This window comes from Sarcophilus harrisii, chromosome 3 (assembly GCF_902635505.1).
Source record: "Sarcophilus harrisii chromosome 3, mSarHar1.11, whole genome shotgun sequence".
In the NCBI taxonomy this organism is placed as follows: domain Eukaryota; kingdom Metazoa; phylum Chordata; class Mammalia; order Dasyuromorphia; family Dasyuridae; genus Sarcophilus; species Sarcophilus harrisii.
In genome coordinates this window covers 87,585,374-87,599,215 of record NC_045428.1, presented here as the reverse complement: position 1 = coordinate 87,599,215, position 13,842 = coordinate 87,585,374, and the positions used below count along the sequence as shown (strand labels likewise).

At 31.1% G+C, this 13,842-nt stretch overlaps 1 protein-coding gene across 9 annotated transcripts in view; it reads left to right on the top strand.

Moving 5' to 3' along the window:
- DGKH (diacylglycerol kinase eta) overlaps positions 1-13,842 on the top strand; it is a 217,618-nt gene that overhangs the window by 176,322 nt on the left and 27,454 nt on the right. For all 9 annotated transcript variants that reach the window (XM_031958432.1, XM_031958431.1, XM_031958438.1 and 6 more), the window contains 7 exons: positions 855-1,128; positions 1,894-2,019; positions 4,087-4,218; positions 6,067-6,184; positions 6,662-6,772; positions 7,622-7,718; positions 11,978-12,085. In XM_031958432.1, the coding sequence (XP_031814292.1) occupies positions 855-1,128; positions 1,894-2,019; positions 4,087-4,218; positions 6,067-6,184; positions 6,662-6,772; positions 7,622-7,718; positions 11,978-12,085 (966 nt within the window). The remainder of the gene's footprint in view (positions 1-854; positions 1,129-1,893; positions 2,020-4,086; positions 4,219-6,066; positions 6,185-6,661; positions 6,773-7,621; positions 7,719-11,977; positions 12,086-13,842) is intronic.

Genomic DNA, 13,842 nt, shown 5'->3' with positions numbered 1-13,842 from the left:
ACAACCTTATGAGATAGATGCTACAGGTACTACTGTTCCTTCAGGTGGTATTTGGTAGAGATTAAGTGATTTGTTTTTGATCATGTAGTTTAACAGGTATCAGAGGCAGAATTTGAGATTTTCTGGTCTTCCTGACTCAGAGTCTCTCCATCAATTCTACTACACTGTGATATCTATCTCCAATAAAAAAAAATTGGTATTAAGTCTATCACTGCTGATACACTTCCCTTTAAATGACTTCTAGTCTGTACTTCCTGTTCCTTTTTTCCTACTTAGTTTAGATTTCAGGAAAACAGCTTTTTCTGCCATCTCCTTTACAGTTTCTATAGTTTCTACTATGACAATCTGTCTTAATATTTCAGTCAAGTATAGGAAACGGAGGAGTAGGAGATAGGTATTATTCCAAGAGGGAAGCATTAATATGGAAGTATCATTTGGACCTTAAATCTTGCTCCTCATTTTCTTCTTTTATTGAGTTTTTATTCAGCAAGATAGATAGCAAATGCAAACTCTTTCACAGAAGGAAATCCCAATGACCTAGTTTATTTTAAATGAACAGTGTTTCCATTTATGACTGTCTCTAAGACTCTAACCTACAGATATACAGTTGACCTTTATTGATTATAGGAAGTTTCTTCACACAGAGCTCCCCATCCTAATGAAATCGCAGAAATGGTAGCTATAATTGCACCCCATCAAAACAATAAGATGCCTTCTGACCCAACAAGCGTACTAGAGGTTTCTCTTTTGTGGTTAAATTCCTTAACCTCTCAAGTCTCTTTGTCTTGTCATTTTTCCTCCTTCCATTCATTTCTCTCCTTTTAATTTATATCCCTCTTACTCATTTCCCCCAGTGTGCAATATTAAATGAAAAACTTGACCAACTACTGCAAACTTTACATGCGGAAGCTCAGACAGTCCCAGTATTTAAACATCACAGCACTTCCAATGTTGAAGGAGAATCTGTGGACTTTTCAAGTGAAGAATCCTTATCTGAAAGCAAGGGGCGCATTGTGGAGGGTGCCCCAAAGATTCCAGCACAGAAAACTTTCAAGCCAAAGGAATTAATGTTGAGAGCAAACAGTTTGAAGAAAGCAGTGAGGCAAATTATCGAACAGGCTGAAAAAGGTACACATGAGCAAAGTCAAGGTCATGAAGCATCTATTCTCTCTTCCAGGTGGCATTAGAGTTTCCATGTTTTAAATAATAATAATAATAATATTTTATTTTATTCCTAAATTACATGTTAAAACAATTTTTAACATTTTACAAAAGTTTTGAATTTCAAATTCTATCCTTCTTTTCCTCTTCCTTCCCTCCTCAGATAACAAGCAATCTAATATATGTTATACATTCATAATTATGTAAATAGTGTTCATCTTTTGAGTCAATTTGGCATCTTTTCATCAAAATTTTGGTTAAATGAGTATGTTTTTCTTAGAATCTTAGCTAACGTAATGATTTGCCCATTTAAAAAAATCATATTTGGAATTTAATCAGTATAAGAAACTCAATGAGAAAATTTCTGTCAAAGTAGAATTTCACCAATTAATTCTTTAGTTAATTTCCTTAGAAAGTTGTCAAGTTAGAAAGTTTTTTTTTAAAGACTTAGAAGGTTGTCAAATATTTTTTAGGGATTAATCCTGATTTTAGGTCTTGCCACCTCTAAGACTATCTTTCTTTCCACTATGTCACACTGTCTCTGAAACAGTAATAACAGTATCCAAAATTCATTCTGTAATTATCGTACAATTATCTGCTATTATTGGATTAACATTCCCTTTTCTATAAAATTTCTGGAAAGAAAAGGGAAATAATTTTTTCACCTTTTTTCTATTCTTACAATCATTTTTGTCTTTAGAAATATTAAATTTGTCTTGTTCTCATTTCTAGTTGTAGATGAACAGAATATTCATACTGATGAAGAGGGTAACCTGTTGTCAACTCCCCTGGATGACAGTAGAGAAACAGAATATTCTAAAGAAGATAAAGAAGATGATGGAAAGGAATATCCATCTGGTGAGAGGCTAATAGTAAAATTATAATGGAATTCAGCCATTCTGCTTTTGTTTTTCAGTCTAGTTTTGTCATAGACTCCTCAAAACTAATGACTAATGATCAACATATTTATTACTTTTCGTTTAGATTATGAGCTCCTTGAGGGCTTCTTTGTGCCTTTGTAGCACTTAGCATGGTATGTAGCATATAGTAGGCATGTGATGTTTATCAATTGATTGATCAGCTAATAACTTCAGCAAATTTTTCCATCTTTTTTTTACATTAGAAGCTATATAAGGTGTTTGAGATTTTTTAGTCTCCCCATAAATAGTGTTCTTCTTCTTTTTTTTTTTTTTTTTTTTTTTTGGTGAACATAGAAATTTAGTTAAATATCTATGTCTATCTGCCTATCTATTTATACATATTTAGGATTATACTTCTGCTTATTTTCTGGATGGCAGTCATTCTGGCCCCAAAGAATTAATGCTGATGTGGTAGTGCTTGTCTATTAAGAATGCATTATCTCTGGGCCTAAGCCCAATTTTGTTTTTGTTAAGTTATATTATAAGTCATGTGTCTAAAATGCATGCAGCATAATACATATAAATGCTGCCAATAGAATTTTCTGTTTAAGAAGAAACCACGAGATATGAATTAAATTACCATCAATGCCACATCAGTTCTTGTCATTAAGACTGTTGGTTTTTATCAGAGCATGAACATCAAAAGGTTATTTTTATGGCAACTTAGCCCCAGGAGTCCCATCTGTCAAACTAAAGAGCAGCTGTCCTTCTGCTTTCTTTTACTGCACCTGGTTTGTCCCAAAACACAAGGACAATCGAATTATAAGATTAGCAATCTGTTTTCATGTCACGAAGAATGAAAGATAATTCAATTTGGAAGTTGTTTTAAAAATTACCTTCCAGGGTCTTTTCAAGTTAGTTGAAGACATTTTGTTATTGTTGTTCAGTCAGTCAGCATGTCTGGCTTCGTGATCCCGTTTGCAGTTTTCTTGGAAAAGATACTGGAATGATTTGCCTTTTTCTTCTCTGGCTCATTTTACAGATGAGTAACTGAGACAAACAAGGATAAGTGACTTGCCTAGCAAGTTAGTGTCTGAGACGCGTTTTAGACTTGGGAAGATTCATCTTCCTGATTTCAGGCTTGGCATTCTATCCACTGAGCTACCTAGCTGTCCCTTTGGAGACATTATTTGACCATTAAATTATCCTAATTAAATAGTTTGACAAGTCCTTTTAAAAAAATAAACCTCAAATAATAGTACATTGGTGTTTTAATACATATATATAATGCATACATATGGTATATAGCAGAACAATGAAGGCAGTGATTTGCACTAACATCACAGGAAAGCTATAAGTATTAGCATTTGATTTGAAAGCAAATTATTGTTGACAAATGCTTTTTTTCTTTGAAGCTCTGTAGAAAAAAATTCTTCAGTTACATCTTGAAGTATTTTATTTAAAATTAATATTATGTATTTATATGTAAAAATATTTTTAGACCTTTCTTAGATAAAAAGATCAGTAAATTTACTAAACAGTCTATTGTCTGAAAAAGTTATTAGATGTAATAAATTTTGTATACCCATGGAATGTCCATTGGCCATACCAATATATGTAAATGATTATATTCCTTCACTTTTTTTTCTTACTATTATAGTGTGATATAGTGAAAAGAGCATTGGGTTTACAAACAGAAGACCTGTGTCCAAATTCAAATCTACTCTTTATCTTTGTGATCTTGGAAAAGTCACTCCCTGTACTGGACCTCAGTTGCTCATCTCTCAAATGAACTATATTATCTCAGAGGCCCCTTCTTTCTTGAAATCATATGATCTTTTCTGAAATCAGAAACCAAAAACCTCCTGCATCTGATAAACTCAGAATCTTCTTAATATACTGGTACTTAGGAAAAGTAAATAAAAAAGTAATAGAGAAAAGAATCCTGATTTCCCTTAAGCCTTCTTTCCTTTTCTTTGGATCTTGGGTATATGGTCATGTGTGTCTATTTGTGGATATATTATTACTTCTTTTTCTAATCTAGATTTTTTTTTTTTGCCAACAGTTAAAATTGCACCTCGGTCCCCAGATACATGTATCAACCAAAGCTGTTCTCAACCTATCTCAATTTCTGGTCCAATATTGACATCCAACAAAGAAAATCTTCCTGTGCTTAATACCAGAATAATTTGTCCAGGTAATAGCAACTCCGAAATACATTAACTCACTATGAACCAAAAGCAAATACCAATACCAAAACCCAAAACATGTTCTTCTTAATGATTGTAACCTGAAATTCCTATAACAGACTTCTCTGATAACATTTGTCATTGTGTTCATTATTGCTTCCCAGGTTACACTATATTTGGCCATTTTTAGGACATTAAATTTTCCTTTGCTTCGAGATACCTCTCGGGGGAGGGGGAGAATTAGGACTGGAGTAAATATGAGGATCCTGAGATTAGTCTAGTTTTGATTTGGACCATGACTAAGGCAATCTAGAAAAATTTTTGATTGGGGTAAAATAAACAGTTAATAAACAGTAAAGTCCCCTTTGACTTATACACTATATTTGGAGATTTCTTGATTTTTCCTCATCTCCTTTGTAGGTTGTAACGGGGGGAAGAGTAGGATCTTCAGAACAACCTGCTTCTAAGGCCCCTTAGAATTAGATCCAGATCTGTCAAGATCTGGAAAGAATTACACTATACAGCTTGCTAGATAGAAAGTTAGCCTCGATGACATTCTGAAAAATAAAGGTGGTCTTTACTGAAAGTTTGGATCACTAAGAATTAGAGATGACAAGCTATAGTATTCCTTTTGTTCTTGTTTGTTAAACATTTTTTTTCCAAATTTGACATTAATTTTTTAACAAGCTATAGTATTTCTAAAACTTTTAGATTTGATGGCAGGATAAAATTAAGCTCTTTTCACAGTAGACCAGACTTCACCAGTAATAATTCAAATAATAGTTTGTGTTGAAGAAAAGAATTTTGGGGTGCGGGTGGTTAAAAGGATGGAGGAGAATAATCATGCTAAGATAATAGTGTTTTAATAATTCCCCAGTATATGCTATACCTGCAATTGCTTTTTTTCCTCTTTTTATCTTTCCTTCATCATTCTTTGTTTTGATGTTGCATTGTTGTATTTTTTATTCACCTAAACTTTGATATCTATTCTCTCAGATTTTACTTCTATTCTCACTGCTAGGATTCTTGTGTAGGATTCAGTGGATTACCTTTGATTTATATTTTTACTTGCATTTTGAAGATTTTTCAAAGAAATTAAAACTTGGGTTTGTATAAGTACAAAATAGTCAAGTTCTTTCTTTAGTGATTTACATTTAGTTTGTGTATTCCTTGACAATTCCTCTGCTAAGTAGCAACAATTTTTAATCTTTTGTTCTTTCATTGTTTATTCATAATTCCCTACTTTGTATGTCCCATTATCATATTGCACTTGGGAGTTTCATCTGCTTGTAGTTTATGAAAATGATATGCTCATGATAATTTGGATAATTCAGTTATCCTTTTATCTCATTTGAAGACCTAATACTTCATTTACTGTAACAAAAGAAGTCAGTGATAAAACCAATGGAATTATTTTTTAGAGAGGTTCCTCCTGAGTGTACATGTTAAATGTTCTGCTTATATTTTTTCGGAAAAATATGGCTCCTCAGAATTTCAGATAAGAAATAGCATCTATCAAAATCTTTGCTTTTTATTACATAAATTGAGAATAGCTTCTTTGAACTCCTTACATTTGGTAGCAAGGGGGCTTTAATAACAAAATATAGGGAGAGCAATGTGGTGTAGTAGACAGAGCCCCATCCTGGAGTCTGAAGGACCCAAGTTCAAATCCAGCCTCAATCACTTAACATTGTTTGTTATATAACCCTGGGCAAGTTTAATCCCAATTGACTTATAATAAAAATAATAATAACAACAACAACAACAATAAAAGATGCCAGAGAGTACTAGTTTTTAAATGCTTTCTGCTATGGGTTTTGATTTGTAATTCTGTATTTTTCTCCCCTTCTCATCAGGTTTAAGAGCAGGATTAGCTGCTTCAATTGCTGGGAGTTCTATTATCAGCAAAATGTTATTAGCAAATATTGATCCCTTTGGTGCTACGCCATTTATTGACCCAGATCCAGATTCACTGTAAGAAAATACATTTTGTTTTTATATTTTATTTTATCTTTTTCTCTTTTCTCTCTTTTCCTCACTATTACTATACAATTTTGAAGTGACATCAATATATATGTATATAATATGTACATATACACATATATTTGTTATATACGCATATATTTGTTATGCATATACATACACAACATGTAACTATATATAGAAAGGTATCTGTCATTTATATTAAAATTTTACTTAAGAGATTATGTTTTAAAGAGATAATGACTAATGTTTATTTATATTCTTCACAGCAGCTTGGTTTTTGAATAATGTTGTAATCTATGCTCAAAGATGATTTTTGCTCACTTTTATGTGAAACCAATTTTGCTCCTTTTCCCTGAGAGAATAGTCAGTCTCAACAAAAGATATTCTAGATGCTATATGTCTGTGTAAGGGTTATAATTGTTTTCATGTACCTGATACTATGCATTATTTTTATTCTTAATATAGAGAAGGATATTCAGAAAAATGTGTCATGAACAATTACTTTGGAATTGGATTAGATGCAAAAATTTCATTAGAGTTTAATAATAAGCGAGAGGAACACCCTGAAAAATGCAGGTAATTAAATCTTTTTTCATTCAATATTTTATCCCCCCGCCATTACATGTGAAAACCAATTTAACATTCTTTTTATTTCAGATTTTAAGTTCCAAATTCTTTCCCTCCCTCAATGAGAAATCAAGCAATTTGACATGGGTCTTACATGTATAATCATGCAAAATCCATTTTCATATTAGTCACATTGTGAAAGAAAACAGACAAAAAAACCCAAGAAAAATAAAGAAAATAAAGAAAACATATGCTTCAATCTGCATTTAGACTCCACCAGTTCAATTTCTGGAGATGGACAGCAGTTTTTTTCTTATGATCTTCATAATTGTCATAGATCATTGTATTGCTAAGGGTAGCGAAGTTGTTCACAATTGATCGTCATATAATATTGCATTGTATAGTGTTCTGCTTCTGCTCATTTTACTTTGCATCAGTTCATTTAAGTCTTTCCAGGTTTTTTTCTGAGGTCATCCTGCTCATCATTTCTTATAGCATAATGGTATTTTATTAGAGTCATATACGACAACTTGCCCACTTGATGGACATTCCCTCAATTTTCTTTGTATCTACTAAAAAGATTCTATAAATATTTTATGCATATAGCTTTTTAAAAAATCTCTTTGAGAAACAGATTTAGTAGTGATATTGCTTGATCAAAGAGTATACATGTTTTTATAGTCCTTGGGGCATAGTCAGTTAATTAAATCTTGCAAAATTTTTTTTATTGTAAAGTGACTTTTACTTTAATTTCATGATTATTAATATTTGTTGCAGAATTATTTTTATTTGAAGGATAAACAATAAGTATTTTGCTGAAATTACATATTTTAGTATATTAAATAATTTTATTTTCAGAAGCCGAACTAAAAACATGATGTGGTATGGGGTCCTTGGAACCAAAGAGTTATTACAAAGAACCTATAAGAATTTAGAACAAAGAGTTCAACTTGAGGTAAAATTGTTTTAGTTAATTTCATTTTAATTTATACAAATGTCTTAATGGAGCTTAAATGAGAATATCTTTGTGCTAGATTACATTTGAAAATCTGTCAGTGATCAAACCTTACCTTGGCAGGAGTAGTGAAGTAATTTTCAAATTGAGCTTACCAAATCTCTGTAAAGTCATCTAGAAACAGTAAGCAAGCCTACTTCTTTACTACTGAGGTTCTGGAATAATGACAACTATTTATGCTAAATGGAAAGAAAACTCTTTATGTTTTGCAATAGTTTGATTTTACATTTACTCTTTCCATACGCTATTTCTTAAATAATATGTTTTGGCAAAATGTAAAGTTTGTTTTGCTTGTAGGAATATTGATGTTTTTATTTCTAAAGACTATATAGTAATTTTTCCTTTAAAAACATAACATATATTTGACCAGTTTACTGTCACACATATAGTATTTTTTTCTTAACTCTCAGGTTGAGGATCACAAATATTTAAGGAAAAAGATGTATCCAAAGCCAATGAAAGATGAAGAGGAAAAAGACAATAGTATTATTTTTATCCAATTGATTTAATTGTAACATTTTAATGAATTATTTATTCAATTATTGGTTGTGAATTGCCAAAGATATTAAAGTTTTGTCATTTTCTTCTCTGGCACATTTTATAGGTGAGGAATTGAGGGAAACAGGATTAAGTCACTTGCCCAATCACACAGCCAATCACACAGTCTGAGTTTGAATTTGAGCTAAAGAGGAGTCTTCTTGATTCCAAGCCCAGTGCTTATCTACTGCTCCACCTTGCTGCCTCTATGAAATGATACATCCCCAGAGTAAATTAGGGGAATGCAAAACAAAACAAACTTCTAGTACAGTGCTTTGAGAAAAGAAACAGCATTAGCTATTGCCTTTGTAAATGAAATGCTTGGTTTTAGCAGCCTAAAAATAAACTTTTTGTTAGTTTTTCAAGAGTTTTTTTTTTTAAGGTGGATTTTATTATCTAATAATTAAATGATAATTTACAATATTACTCTCCACTCAAGTCATATTCCAATGCCTCATTCTATCAAGGAAGCAAAGCTGAAAGGCTACACCAGAGTGTTAAAAGTTGTGGCAGGGCTTGCCAGGCTGCAAAGAGTTTGTGACAAGTCTGTGTGTTTTCTAAAGCCCATCCTGATAAAGTTCTAAGAGACTCATTAAGTCAGCCACAGGATGTTGAAATTTTCAGCCCCTGATGATTTCAAAGACAGTCTACTCAAATATAGAGGGATTGCTGTCTGTCTCAGAGAAGTCACTCTTATGGTAACCAAATCAAATCTCACTGAAGTATTGAATGTAGCACTCTCACTATAGCTAAGAGAACTTAGAACAAGAATGATGTGCCACACATTTTTTTGCATCCCTTTGTCTAAAATAACACTTATCAGTTTAAGGAATAGGAAGAAAGATGTGGGTTGCCTGATGTATTATTTGGTGGATTTTTCTTATGCTAGAAGCTAAAGAGTGAAATATGGCAGGAGTTTTAGAAGGTGCTTTATTTTAAAATAATGTCAGAACTTATAATCTGTGTCTTCAAATAACCTTAAATCACATTTTCCTATTAAAAATAGTCATTTTCATTAAACTGCTACTTTTGTCAGATTATTTTTTAGTAAAATATAATGGAATTTTGTTAAAAAAAAAAAACCCAGCTCATTACCTTCTCTTTATCTGAAAAACATACAAGGGCATAAGGCAGTGCAGTATAGTGGCCATTGATTCATTATTAAATAAGAGAACATTATAATTATACATTTAATTAATTTATTATTTTTGATCATCATTATTGTCATTATCATTATTATTATTATTGGAATCCTGCCTTGCCACTTACTAGCTGTTTGACTTTGGTAAAGTAACAATAAACATAAAAATAACAAGTATTTATATAAATTTTAAGGTTTGCAAAGCACTTTGAGTATTATCTCATCTACATAGAAATGTTACCTAAAATTAACTGCCAGAATTATTTAACTTTTCTGGACTTCAATTTCATTATCTATAAAAATGAAATTAGATGATGTCTAAGGACATACCCGAACCTATGATTCCCTGTTTTGTATGCATTTAATACACATTTGAATACTGAAAAAAGAATCTTGCCTTTACCCAAATAATTTTTTTTATCATATATTAAGGTATAATCACTTGCTTGCTATATAAACTTTTAAAAATATTTTCAAATCTTTACTAAATATTGGGAATTTGTTTTTGTTAGGAAGTGAATGGAGTAAACTTTAGTCAGTAAAGTTAATTTGGTTAATTGTTTTTTAAAATCTTCCTTTTCTTTTAGAAAACTAGGAATAATATTTAATAAATCGAGGCAAAGTTTTTGTTTTGGCAAACTCAAATTTTCTTTATTTATTCTTCTTATGTATCCAGACAGCTAGATTGAGTTCAAATTCTGCCCTAGACATTAGCTATGCAATACTGGACAAGTTATTTAAGCCTCTCTCTATCTCATCTTTTAAATGGCAATAATAATAGCACTTCCTTGACATTATTGTTGTAAAGTTCACAGGTGGTATATGATATGTAAAGTACTTTGCAGAGCTCAAAATACTATGTAAAGGTTAGCTTTTATAAACAGTATGAGAAAAACTATTTTTTTCATATATTAATAACTAATTATTGAATTAGAACTCAGGATTTTTCCCTTTTCTATCACCTCACCCAGAAATAAAGCAGTGTTGGAAATTTTGGATAGAGACTTACAGAGCCAGGATGACTGAGATCTAATTAAAAATAGTAAAGAAATTCTAAGTTTAGGTAAATGGATAGATTCCTGCTCATTGTATTTGCTGAGAAAGATCTGGGATAATGTGGATTTTCCCTTTGCTCAGATGGTGATATGGAAATTGATAAATCTCTTTGACCAAGATTTGGATGCTCAGTGTTAAGTACCTCGAGTTTTTCATTGGAATAAGCCCATCTCTCATTACGCTATTCATTCTCTTATTACTTGTTAGTCAAAGAGAGTTGATTGTCACATCATTTCCAAGGTCCTATAAACTGTGAGCTCACCACTATGAGTTGTTTTTGGTCCACATTCAAATGACCATTCCTTTGTTAAGAATACTAGCATTCTTAATAAAATGATTCATTACCCAGAAAGTATGTTTTGAACTTTTTAAACATCACAAACAGTATTGAGTAGAGACAGAAAATGTATATTCAGAACAAGTGACTTGCCTAAATGACAACCCCAGAGACAAAATTCATTTGTCTCTCAATCTTGAGTAAATCAACTATTTCACAGTTATAGAATTATCTGAGAAGGACATCAGGCTAGACCTGCATATTCAAGAAATATTTCATGGAGCAGTAGAGAGTTGATCTAATTCTTGGAGAATGGACATGATTTATATACAGAAGTTTATATTGTCCATTTGTTGAATCAAATAAAGTTTTTATTTGATCTTTATAAAATGATCTGAGACATTAGTTTTATCTATAGAGAAACTGTGTATATGTTAAAATAAAGGAATACTTTTGTTAAATGAAAATAATAGTAATTTCTAATAATATAGAAACTAGTAATAGCCAGCAATTATATAGTTCTTTAAGGCTTGCAAAGTCCTTTATTTATGTTAACTCATGATAGTCAATTGACAAAATTTTTAAGTAAATAAATAGGAAGCACATTTTCCTATCTATAGGACCCTTGTTACTTAAGTAGATGAGTTACAAAGTGAGAGCTTTAGAATACTTTCCCACATATGCTTTGATTTAGGTTGTTCTGTACTTAATTCTTCAAGGATATAAAACAGAGAGTTTTATAATTTAGTATGGTTAGTGCAACTTTTCTGATTCTAGTGCGGCATCTCTAAACTCACACAGAACATTGCACAATAAACATATAGCCTATCAAAGAGCCTGTCATCAAAGCTTTTCCAGAATATACTACATAGAGTTAGAATTCAATAGCCCAGAGTTGCTTCCACATTATTGGGTGTCTTCAGAATCAGATATCAGTCAAGGAATATATTAAATATACTTGAAAAATTTCTGAAGATTTCATAATTGGTGAAAAATAACATGAAAAATATGAAAATGGAGTATTTCTAGACTTCTTTATCATAATTATTTGTATTTATTTTTTGGAATTATTTAGAAATTAAAGACCTTCAGAAAACGGAAGAATAATTTTGCAAGATAATTACCATAAAAACTGATTTTCTGTAGTTTTTTTTCTTTCCATTCTTACTGATATCTTTTATATTTCAGTGTGATGGACAGTATATTCCCCTTCCTAGTCTACAGGGAATAGCAGTGTTGAATATCCCAAGTTATGCTGGAGGTACTAATTTCTGGGGCGGAACTAAAGAAGACGACGTAAGTAGTATTAATTAGTTTGAAATATGTTAAAAACGTGGTGATACTTTTCATTGTAATTATTCCATTCACTTTTAACTTAGAAAATTAACAAAAAGATATGCCAGTCAATTAACAATCATATATTGTGTACTGGATATTGTGCTAAGTGTGGAAATATAAATATAGACAAAAAATTCCTTTCCGCAGGGAGCTTATATTCCAATGAGAAAGATAGTACATAAAAGGAAGCTGAAAAGTTGAAGAGAGAAAGAAGAGAGGACTGGGGCAAAATGGAAAACTACAGAAAACACAGGAAACAATCTAATCCTTCCTCTCCTCACACTCCCCCACCCCCATCCTTACCCACCACTACAGTTCTACATATGCCTTCTATTAGTCTTAAGTTTGAAAAAAAATTATCTTAATCAGAAGTTTATTTAAATAGTTTCTGATTGAATTTACTTTTAACTTCCAGGAATTTGAGATCAGGAGACAATTTCAAGAATATATATGACAATAACAGAGAGCTTGTGCTTTAATAATGTCTTGATGGAGATTAAAAAGAGATCTTTTCATTTTTGACTTTTTGTTTTTCTGTTTCCTTTGATTTCTCATAATTTCCTCTCCCATTTTTCTACCATGAACATACCAAAGTATGAAAATAAACAGCAAAGTGTGGATCACTTCTATAATTTAAAGGTATTTTTCTGTGATCTGAAGTCAAGAAAGTTGCAATAAGCACAGTCATTTTAGAGCTTAATAGAAAGGTTTTCAAATCTGGCCAGTGTTGAACTTGAATCTTGACTTTTTTATATTTTCTATCTTTGTGAGCTGAGACAAATCATTTCAGCTTTGGAATTCTTTATTGTGTAAATTGCAGAAGTTAGGCTAGATATGGATACATACTTTAAATATTTTGTAAGGAATCAGTGCTCCTAAAATGATATCACATCCTCAAATTTTGGGATAATTTATTGCCCTCAATAGGAAGATATGTGTCTTGATGTTACTAATGAAATTAATATTAATTTTCCACTAATGATTTTATTTCCACATTAATAATCAGAAATAAAGTACAATTTACTAAAGTATTCAAATGTAAACCACTTCAGGTTTAAAATAACCTATATATATTGCCTGATATTTTGGTATGGAGTGATTATTATTTTATTTTTAATATAAAAGATTTACTTATGGAATTGAAGGAAAACTATAAATTGATTAAATTTGCCTAAAAACCCAAAGTATTTCATAATAAAAAGGGTTATGGAGATGCATGTAACTATAAATACAATAATCAATATTTTCCAATGGTAATTTGTTTCTGCATTAATCACCAGAAATAAATTACTATTCATCAAGTGATTTATATGCACTCTCATTGTTGGTAATTATTTGGTGGATTTCCTTCAAACAAGGAGCCTATAATAACACATATAACATTCTAGTCACAATTTTAATGTTTATCTCCTCTAAAGTTACAATTTATTTGAGCTTTTGGGGTTTTCTAAATATTCATGTGCTATTTTAGAAAGATATACTTACATGTCCTTGATGAGAAATTTTTTGAAACTTCTTTGTGCTAGTCAGAAGCCTTTATAAATACATTAGAATTACCAAATAATTTCAAAAGGTTGCTTTATGAAGAGAAAGTGGAATAGGAGTTGTATCTCCATGGTGCCTGAAACACTTATAATTATACCATGTCAACAGCCAGCTTTCATTATATTTTGTGTATAATTTGATGCTTTTTTTTTTCTAGTTCTTTTTGCTGG